The 11,221-nt window shown below is 48.7% G+C and overlaps 2 protein-coding genes across 2 annotated transcripts; one reads left to right on the forward strand and one right to left on the reverse strand.

The window, feature by feature from the left end:
• The first annotated feature begins 8,362 nt into the window (after window positions 1-8,362).
• Window positions 8,363-9,785, forward strand: LOC120711735 (protein synthesis inhibitor II-like). Its single transcript, XM_039997363.1, has one exon. It carries the CDS (start codon window positions 8,709-8,711, stop codon window positions 9,597-9,599), a length of 891 nt encoding a protein of 296 aa, XP_039853297.1. The 5' UTR covers window positions 8,363-8,708; the 3' UTR covers window positions 9,600-9,785.
• A 169-nt stretch (window positions 9,786-9,954) lies between these two features.
• On the reverse strand, window positions 9,955-10,519 carry LOC120713230. The gene is made up of 2 exons (XM_039999225.1): window positions 10,469-10,519; window positions 9,955-10,401 (listed from the first exon to the last, which is right to left on the reverse strand). Exons 1-2 carry the CDS (start codon window positions 10,517-10,519, stop codon window positions 9,955-9,957), a joined length of 498 nt encoding a protein of 165 aa, XP_039855159.1.
• Between the last annotated feature and the right edge of the window lie 702 nt (window positions 10,520-11,221).

Raw genomic sequence — 11,221 nt, forward strand, 5'->3', positions numbered from 1 at the left:
GCCGAAGACCGGCACCCCTCCTGAGTACCTCTACCCTCTCCCCAAGCTAGGACTACTCTAAACCAAAGAGGAGGCTTGGAGTTGCACTTGGTGGATGTCTTCATTTTGGAGCCCCCCCCCCCTCTACTATTTATAGAGGGGTGCCATGGCCTCCTCAGCTGCAGGATTGAGCTGGCGCCTTCTTGCACCGCCTTTGGCATCAAATGAGGGATCTCCACGTGGAAGATGAGGCCGAGGCGAACCGACCTATGGTCGGCCGACCTTGTAGGTCGGTCGACCAGAAAAGGTGGCCAAACGACCCAATTCTTGGTCTGGACACTGCTAGGTGGGCCCCCATGTTATGTATGTGGGTCATGGCTTGTCTTGAGGCGGTTTGGTAGCTCTGGTGGGCCCGTAGATCCACCTGAATGCGTCTGATTCGTCGAGAGGGTATTGCCACAGATTGATGACTTGTCACCTTTCTTGTGGGCTGCATTCCTTCTCAAGTGAGGCTATCTAGTGGGCCATTTGATCCCTGTACATAGTCGCGCATTTTGCCTTGATATGTGGAGTGTGTTTCCCTGCTCATGAAGTGCGTTTTCTCCATTAATTCACCTGCATACAAATATTTACCAACACTCGTGGAAATAGTCAGTAATAAACCCCTACCACAAGGTTGATGCTCACATTTTATGTATTTATGCAGGAGTTGACGGCCTAAATTTAGTACTTAAGAGCCGTCAACAACAATTTCCACAACAAGGCTTCCTGTGCCATGCCTAGGATTACTAGACCCGAACACAGTTTCTCGAATTCTTGCAAATGCTCATAGGGATCTTCATGAATTTCTCCCGAGAAAGGTTGCTTCCGAACCATGGCTATAAAGCCAGGGTCGAGTTCATGGTTAGATGAGGAAGATGATAATGGCTTAGAGAACTCGCCCCTTAGGGTGGAGAGCTGTGGAAAGAATGGCTGCTCCATGGGTAGCGGGGGTTGAGGTAGAAGGAAAGAAAATGAAAAAGATACGAGGACGATTGAGTCCGAAGATAATGTAGCTGTCATTCCCCGGCAACGGCGCCAGAAAGCTTGTTGGTACTTTGTAACGTCACGAATAAAACCCGCAAGCGCACGGATACCGCTGTAGCTTTCACCCAAGAGTATTCCAGGGTAGTATCCACTGGGGAATGTGAGTACACTATCTACGGGTTCAGACAGTCCAAGGACACACACACTGGTGTAGGACGATAGGAAAGAGAGGATTTTCTAATATCTAGAATCTATGTTTAAAAGAAGAGATCACGTCGCCGTTATACTTCGAGCTAACGGTTTCGACCGTCTTATACAAGCCGATAGCTCCAGTAATAATACTCTATCCGATATCCGAATGTGCAGGATTACTAGGGCTCGAACAGGGCTATCACCACTTGTCGGCTACCTCTACAAATCGTGGGACTATCAGACAACTGAGTGGTATAGTCCAACCTAGACACCATGTCTACGCCTTTCCCTACTAACTCTAAAGGCGATCAGGGTTATCCTTTTCTATCCGGAGCCCAACTCTAGAGTCAAATACTACTCGCTAAGCATACATATCAACTAATATAAGGCAGAGATGATAACTTGTGATCTAAACACTAATTCTAAATAAACAAAGAAAGTCTCGAACACTTACAACCGAATAAGCATCCGTCGAGGTACAAGCGGAGAAGAGCGCTGACAAGACCGGCACATCTCCCGACTCCTCCTCACTCTCGTGTAGAGGTACAAATTGGAGAAGAGCACCATTACCGGCGCTGCTCCAGAGTACCTCTACTCCTAGACTCCCTAAAACAGCTCTAACCCAAGTGAGAACTCAAGAGGAGAGTGAATGGTGTGGTGTGTGGTGTGTGTGTCTTCATTTGGAACCCCTCCCCTTGTATTTATAGGAGGGAACCACCCTGAGAATGGAGCCAAACCGCCATAGGTAGCCAACCATGCGACGCCATGTGTTAATGAGAGTCGGTGGGGCTCGTGGGCCGCCACCACTAGGTCGGCCGACCTAGGCTGGGCCCGTTTGGCCCGGTCTTCAGTCAGATGGCTGCTAGGTGGGCCTCCATGTCATGTATATGGGTAAGGGCCTATCTTAAGTCAGTTTGAATGCGCCTGATTCATCGAGAAGTTGTTGCCTCGGATCAACGACGTGTCACCTTGCTTTTGGGCTGCATTCTTCTCTCACTTCCAAGCATAAGCAACCTGCACATAAATGTACACCAATACTTTATGGAATTTGTTAGCAATAATTCCTACCACTAGTGTTGACGCTCGTCTTCCATACGCTCATGCAGGAGCTGATAGCTTGCTCTGATGATCGGGTTTGTATCTTGACGCTTGAAGCCTGTTTTACCTGCATTTCTGTCTGAATTCCAATATAGCAATATTTCTAAGAGGAAATGTGGAATTGGCTCTTTTTGGATAACATCAGCTGGTATTAGACTTTATTCTCATGATTTTAGGCTTAAGATGATGCCTCAAATGAGTCGTTAGCGAGCGTCAACACATTCTGTTCCTCTCTGATATCTCGCATCATGTCATTGGGAAATACACCTATTGTGGAGAAGACCGTATATATTATTTTTTATTAAATAACAAAACATTAGATTATACATAAGAATAATCTTGCTAGATGGCAACAAAAAGAATTACCAGCATCATTCACATCAGGAAGAGCATAATTTTTGAAATCCTTACCCATCTAGTGAACCATATCTCGCATGTCTCTTAGTACTTGTTGCTCCACAGAGGCATTATTGGAGTTGTCCCGGCAGTAGTCCTCACCCATTGCTATCTTGTGCTTCTCCCGGAGACCACGTATGTTAGTGGCCTCACAAAAAATCAGAATGATCACAAATAACCTTCGCAGGGAACATGGCATCTGAAAAGTGGCAGACTCAGTCAAGCAATCATCAAGTGACCTATTTGTCTCCATGAGTCCTCTTTTCTCGCATGCTTCTCTAAACGTACAACATGTGATGCTGGCCACTGTTCTCAAATTCTCATATGAGGTGGCACCTCTGACGTGATTCAATAGCACTCGCAGGAAGTATCTCTCTCCTTTGGCAGGGTTTGCATATATAACTCGTCCAATCTGTAGATGACTTTGCTTCCTTCTTTGCCACACCTTTCAGCCTTTGATCCAGCAGTAGTGCTCAGGGAACTCTCTATACAATAGTTTCCTAGCAAAACTATCGACATAGTTCACTTTGAAGTACTCAGTATGGGTCGTCAAATCAGAACCAAGGTGCATCACAACATCCTCCAGGTTCTTAGACTCCTCATAAGGAAAAGACTGCATGCCCTGCAAGTACAGTTGGAGCTGCAATACAGATGGGTAGACAGCAAAAAGTGGGAAAGCAAAAATCCTATGCACAGCCTCGGGTGGTGATATATATCTCGCATCCCTGTATTGACGAATCTCATTGATTACTCCATCTTGCTCTTGTTGATTGGCCTCAACTGAGAATGAAGCACAGTCATGCCCTTTATACACATACTTATATAGATACTTAATAGCATTGCTGTTTGAGCAAGCTTCTACATTAATGTGGCAGTTATATCTCATTAGCAGTCCAGGATTGTACGGCACAACTCACCTGTTATCCAACTGTGCACCCTAATCCTGACACGGCGTCCCTCATCTCTCCTCTTGTATAAAGGGTATGATTCGGTGCCTTGCTGTGTTGCATCTTGAAATTGCCTAGTATAGTGAAAGCGGCACTCCCCATCCACCATACAAGGGCATTTCCTATTTAGTACACCAGATGGTCATGCAGCATATGCTTGATGACCAGACCATGCAACGCCAGGTACTTGTCCTTGTCTGGTATCTCGGCCGAAATAACTTCATCATATGCTTCTGGGTCGTTAATTTGCTACCACGCCTCATGATCAATAGAAAGTGTTCATGTGGTAACCCTCTCTTTTGGAATTTAGTAACATGATAATACAATGCAACTTGTCCAAAATAATGTTTCTTGATCAATAAATCTTTGACGTCCCGTAACTTTGCCCTGTAAACTCTTGACACCAGATCTGGTCGATCTTGTGGTGTCTGGCCAGGTTCAAGATTGCTCACTATCTCGTCCCAGTAAGGATTGCAAGTCATTTTGATGAAGTAATCAGGCTTCCCAAAGCGATGCACAATAGCCATGGCATTCGGAAACCTTTGTTGCATATCGCGATTGCACCCCGAAAATGTTCTTGGAAGAACAATTCTCTTACCAACCTTAGAACCTTGTGTCTCTCCAGCATGAATTACATCAACCAATCCCTGCAATGGGATAAACCATAGTTAGAGTTCCTATTTTTTCTTCTACCCTAGTGTCAAACTATTCAAGAAAATTATAACCATAGCAAAATAGTTTATGATTTCTCACCTGGTATAGTTCTGCCCTTATGAGTTTTTGGTGTTTGGGATTAGAATACCAATCAAACCTCATGGACTCCATCTTAACATACATGTCAACTGTCCATTGTTGGAAAAGGCGACCTCCAAACAACGGGACGTTAAAAATCCCCCTTCGAATTTGCAGTTTGAATGCACACCACTCTCTTAGGGTCACATATCTAGGTTGTTGAGTTGCCTCAGCAACCCTACTAATGAATTCTGCTTCCTACATGTCATCATCAGCCTCATCTAATTGATTATCAGCAGCATTTACATTGTCTGCAAAATCACAAAATAATAGTCACTACATTTTTTGATTGTTATAGAACAGAGAAGTAGCATAGCATAAATTTTTACGTACCATGATCTACTTCAGTGGTGTCATCCATGGGTTGCACATGAGCACCATCTGGTGGCTGTATCGTAGGTGCTTCATTGTATGGCATGAATTTGTTCCACATGGTTTCTCCTCTAGTGTGTTACACAGGGTAGGACAATGGGTCATAGCAACCATGATATGCTTTGATATACCGTGGCCTATCTCCTCTGGAGTATACAAGCACACTCCTATCAAAACTTCTTTGTGGATCATTCCCTTCCATCCAGATAGCAGCAACTTGTGATGTAGTTGGTGCGTTATACCTTCGCTGGTCAGGTGTGATATCCGTGTTTAGCTCAATACAATAGTTATCCAAGTTTGGAAAAGCACTCACTCTATTGAAAGTCTGGACATGGATTGTCTTGCAATATTTAATTTGTAGTATGTTGCGGATGATGTTGATATCCAGGTCAAAGGACTGTTTTGCTCTATGTGCCAATGTTTGATCTTTTGTATCATAAAAGTATAGTTGCGAATGTCTTGGACCATGGGAACCTGGCACCTTGAATTCAAAACGTGTAAATGTCTGTCCCTGCTGCAGTGATCAAGTGTTACTCCAAGACTTGTGAAGGAGAAATGAGAGTTGAAGTACAGTATATGTTTCCGAAAATACTTTGCATCATCATGCACTTGACTTGTGAACAATCTTTTTAGTTCAGCAGGGACCTCGGGTATATGTATGTTTACCTTGCCTTTTCTGCAACACAATCCTGGAGGCTCATACTGAAATCTTTTTGCTCCACAGTGTCGGCAGTCAGGAACTTCCCTCAATTTATGCCTAGCTAGCAGGTTTTGGTAAATTGAACCATATGGATCGTCCACAACGTTGGCCGAGTCAGCAACCTCATCACCCAACACACGGTACAACTCGTAGTCATCACATGGGTGCAAATAGTAATAAGATCAGCAAGTCTTGTTGTGCGCTGCGAAATAGGATCTATCCAGAAACTAATGATATAAGGCATATACCTTCATTAAGGTCTATCATCCCATCATCCACAAATAAGTCCAGGTTGGGTATTTGATGGCATTCATTCATGTCGGTTTCATCACATTCTTCATCATTAGGGTGGGTAGGCTCGAATAATTTGGGGGTCAATATATTCTTCATCAGGCTGCCCCAGACATTGGTTCATGGTCAGCATAGGCATAGTATTATCTGCATAACACGGCAAAAAATAAGACGTACAATAAAGGAAGTATAAAGGTTGTGGTAATGCTTCAATTTTGGTATTTGGACACCTGTGCGTGTAGTTGGCAATAGTGTTTGTGCGGGGCCGGCAACGTTTAATTTTGCCTACCTCTTGTATTCATGGTTCCGCAGCAATAATTCTTCCTTCTTCTGATTACTCATATTGATGTATCTTTCCCTTTCCTTTAGGAGCCTGTCCCGACTTGAACTCCCACCTATAACCGCATACGCAATTGAATATATGTTCATGATTACATAGAAGAACTCAACAAATATAAAAACGTAGAGTGAAGTAGGGAATGCCAACGCAGAAGTAGGCCACCTTGTCGATTCACGGTTGCAATGGTTGACGGCTCGGTCATGCAGGTAGAATGGTCAAAAGTAGTAGTTGTAGAATATCCGGTTAAACATAGTGGCACAAAATTATCATTTCTATGTAGCCACTCCATAGAGAGCGAAAGAAAACACATCTTGTCTTGATCTGCGCTTCCACACCTCGCCAAAAATAAACCGACGAGGATGAAGCCACCTAGGGCCAGGATGCGCAAATCCGCACCCAGGGGCGGCGGATCCGACCCCCCGCCGCCGCGGCCGGTGGTGGGATGGCCGCGGCCCAGCAAGCCAACGCACCTTAACTGGGAGCACGCGTGGCCAGGGGGTGGGGGCGGGGGCGGGGAAGACGACCACAACTCGAGGCGCGCAGATCTAGGCGGGGGAGAAGTGCCCGGCAACTTGACGAAGACTCGCGGCACAACCGGCGATGAGCTAGCATCCATGGCGGCCTAGGGTTTGCGGGGTAGAGTGGGAGGTAGAGAGGTAGGAGGAAGAGAGCGGGGAGGGGAGGAGAGGCCCGCGGCGGCAGCACCGGCGGCGAGCTGGCCGAGAAAGGAGGGGCGGGCGGCGAGAGGGCGGAGGTGGGGGAGGAGGATGAGGGTGAGAGAGAAGGGGCACGCGAAATGAATCTATCGACGCGCCTGGGTCGGATAGAAAAATGGTAGAAGAACAGAGGGCGCATGGAGGCGGCCGTGCCGACACGCAAACGCACGGCCGGCTGGAAAGTAGTCTTTACCTAACAAAAACTCTTCTCTTTGATTTGTTTTGATGCTACCTGCAACCAATCTGAAGGCAGCAAGATCTGAAACCCTCTGATTCCGTTACTGTAAAATGGTTGGTTAGTCAACGCAGCAACACGACACAGGCCCGGGAAAGTGCAAGGGGATCGACGTGGGCTCGCAGCCTGCAGAGTAGTAGCAGGCCTTGGGCCGTTGGGCGTGCTAGTGCTACGTTAGTGCAGGCCTCAGGGCCAACTAGACAGACCCAGGATGTTCTCGATTGGGCTAGGCCTGTTGAGTGGTGGCTCCCGCTGCCCAGTGGACCACGAAATCCAAAAGACGAGACATCTACATGAATGAACTTTCTTCCTCCGATGAATAAGACGTGCAAATTAAATAAATTAAACTAGAATAAATGGAGAATTTCTTCTCTTTGTGGATGGATGGGTGATGATTATGCGCACGAGAATTTGTGCCCCGTGATGAAATTGACAAGCACTTTTGCTGATCTGACACCCGTTTCGAATCGAACCCGGTTCCAGAACAATTCATTATGCAGAAAGTAACGCAGCTATTCCTAGTGGAGATTGAATATATTATCCACTGAAAAATGTACTACTCCCTCCGTTTTAATATATAGGTCGTTTTGACACTTCTAAATTTATATATTTTGCTATGAATCTATACATATGTTATATCTAGATGCATAGCAAACACTATAAATCTAAAAAAACCAAAACGACCTACATTTCGAAACGGATGGAGTACCTGTTTATCGACAATGCCAATCGCTCCTTTGATTTTTTTTCCCGAAGTCCCGAGCTGATACTGATCTTCAAAAAGGACTCTTGTTGCTCGCACGACAAATCAAAATTAAGGGCCAGCCCCCGCAAAAAAAATAATGGCCGTGTTTAGATACACGATAAATTTTTCGCGTACGTTTTTCGAAAAGAAAATCTCGTATGCATAGAGTACTAAATGAAATCTATTTGCAAAACTTTTTCAGGGACGGATGTAACTTTTCGAGATGAATCTAATGACGGTAATTAATTGATGATTTGCTACAGTGATGCTACAGTACCATCCTCTAATCGCGCGGTCAAATGCCCCATTAAATTCGTCTCGCGATTTACACGGGGGATTGTGGAGGTGTATTTGTAATTATACTTCATTTGATACTCTAAATTAGTGGTCAAAGCTGGAAAAAATTTTCATGAAAGCCAACCAAACACGGCCAATAATAAGGGCCAGCCGACAGGTATCTAATCTGGTTTTTAGTAGAAATAGAAGCAGCTGATTTGTTCACGTTTTGTTATCGGATAGCCTTCCGCTGCAGCTGCTGCTGCTGGACCTGCAACAGGTTGGGCCATCGCTAGTCTGGCAGATCCTTATTGCCCTATCCCTAACGATACCAAACATAGCAGACTATTGTTAGGTGCTTGTGCGTGTGCCATCCTTGTGCCGCCACCATCGTTTGGAGTCCAGTCCTGCGAGCTGCGACCGTTCTAAGATTCTTCGCTGAACAGCTACGTCTCTTGGCCATGTCCATCCACCTGCGCTCGCGTACCAGAGCTCGCCTTTCCTCTCCATCAGTAGCCTACATAAGCGTGTCCTAGTATCAGTGCTCAATCAGATAGCCCCGTCAATTTCTTCGTCTTCTCATCATCTCATACGTTTGTCTCCATGGCGGCGGCCAACCCACCCTCGGCGACAAACCCGCTCTTCACCGTCACCTTCGACGTGCAGGGCAGCGACAACTACGGTGACTTCATCGCCGGCATCCGTCGCAGGGTGGCCAACCCGAGGCACTTCTCCCACAACCGCCCCGTGCTGCCGCCGGTGGAGCCCCCGCCACGGCGCTGGTTCCACATCGTGCTCAGGACCCAGATCGCCACGCTCACGCTGACCACTCGCGCCGACAACCTCTACCTGGAGGGCTTCCGGAGCAGCGACGGCACGTGGTGGGAGCTCACCCGGGGCCTCATCCCGGGCGCCACCTACGTGGGCTTCGGCGGCTCCTACGGCGACCTGCTCGGCAACACGTTCCGCCTCGCCGGCGGCGCGCTCGAGCGGCTCGGCCCGCAGCAGCAGGCGGACGCCGCCAAGGCGCTCGCCGCGCGCGCCAGCCTCGGCCTCGCCGGCGTCGAGCTCGGCCCGCAGCAGATGGCGGACGCCGCCAACGCTCTCGCCGCGCGCGCCAGGGGCGACCTCGCCTCCGGCAAAGAGCAGCAGCGGGCGAGCGAGGCGCTGGTCGTGATCCTGCTGATGGTGCACGAGGCCACGCGGTTCGCCACCGTGTCGGCGTTCGTGGCCGCGCTGATGCACCCCAGGGCGGCGATGAAGAGGGGCACCATCACCGCGCAGATGGAGAAGCAGGTGAACGGGTGGGAGGACCTGTCCAAATCGCTGCTCATGGCGGACGCCGTGCGGCCGCCGGGCCCGTTCAAGCCGTTCCCGGACATGGGCGTGAGTACGGTGGAGGAGGCCGCCGCGACGATCGCGATATTGCTGTTCGTTGAGTTGCCGGGCGGGATGACGGCGGCCAAGGCGCTGCAGCTGTTCCATGGAAACTAAGCTCCGCGTGCGCCAGCCAGTATGTTGCTGCTTGAGGCAGAGCATGAACGACTTGTTGCTGTAAAACTACGAATAAGAGCGGTGCCGTATCTCAAATCTGAATCACCTAAAAATAATGAGATTGATACCTAATCAATGCATGTAATTTGTGACTGATATTTATTCAAAGTGTTTCTTCTACCTCCATCCATTCACCGTTTATGTCCCCCTCCATTGCTGAGTTCTCTGTCTCTCCCCACACCATGTCACTGAGCTCTAGCCTCAACTCTCCAGCCCGCTAATATTGTTGTGTTAGCCGCTAGGCCAAGTCCTCATCCGCGCGGCCGCCCTCGCCACTCGCCTCGCGCAGCCTGCGCTACCGCCCGCGCGCCCTGGGCGTCCCGGCCCCCGCCTCACCCATTGCCGCCGCGTCGTTGTCCTCTGTTCCCCGAACCGCCCTGTCGCCGCCGCATAAATGGCCGAGCCGACCTTGCCCGCGCGCTCGGCTGGCCTCGCCTTCGCCTCGCTCCCACCTGCCTAGCTCCCCCTCTGTCACCGCGCTCGCACTCGTCGTGCGCGCGTCGTGCGCCACCGCGCCCGCAACCGCCTTGCTCTGCTTTAGCGCCATGGCCGCCGGCCTCCACTGCCCAAATCCGCCGTCCCTGTGCCGTCCCCGTCTGATTCCGCCGGCATAGGGCACCCTCGCGACCTCCTCCAATTCCCCATCCCTTCGCCCCGTCCCGAAGCCACCTCCCCACTGGCCGCCGGTGCCGCCCCTGTCCGCCACGATCGCCGCCGGTGAGCACCCCTCTGCCACCCCGTTCTTTGCCGAGAAACGCCGATAATAGATTCGCCTCGTCCCACTGGAGCTCGTGCTCACGCTAACTCACCGCGTTCACCGCCACCGCCGCCGGAGCGCCGCTGCGCCACCACCGCGCCATGGCTGTCGCCGCCCGCACGACGACGTCATGCCGCTGCCGTGCTCCCGGCAAACCACAGCGCGCACCAGCTTCGCCGCTCGCCGCTGAACCTCTCCGTGCCGACCTCGTCGCCAGCGAGGCCGCGGCGAGTACCCGCCGCCGCCCACAGAGCCGCCGCACACCGCGAGCCCCGTGGAGAAGGAGGTGTTTTTGTAAACAGACCCCTGCAGAAGAATCTATTTACAGCTCTGTTCTTTGTATCTTGTGAAATTTTCCAAAAACCCCCTTACAAGATCACACACAACACATAAACCCGCCCCATTGCCATTTTACAGATCCAACCCTGATCTTTACTTTTTTTGGAAACACTATTCACTGTGTCTTACTAATTTTTCCTGTCAGCCCCCGCAAACTATGGGTAATTTCCTTTTAACCCCTGAAAACGGTTTTATTCCTAAGTTTTGTTTATAACTCTGTTTCGAATGATTTTTGCGCCCGCGCAATTATCTTGGCAAATCCTATCTTAACATAGGTCTGTTGTTGTAATATTTTATTTTATAAAATAATTTTAGAAACATAATTCATGTTTGTAACTTTAGTTAATCTAAGGTGTGTTAAAAATAATAAAATAAATATAAATGCTTTTCTATTTTAAAATAAATTTTAGAAAATGATTTATTAAATAAGGAAAAGACTTTTTAGTGTTTAATTAAAATAGTTTTG

This window comes from Panicum virgatum, chromosome 6K (assembly GCF_016808335.1).
Source record: "Panicum virgatum strain AP13 chromosome 6K, P.virgatum_v5, whole genome shotgun sequence".
Classification (NCBI taxonomy): Eukaryota; Viridiplantae; Streptophyta; class Magnoliopsida; order Poales; family Poaceae; genus Panicum; species Panicum virgatum.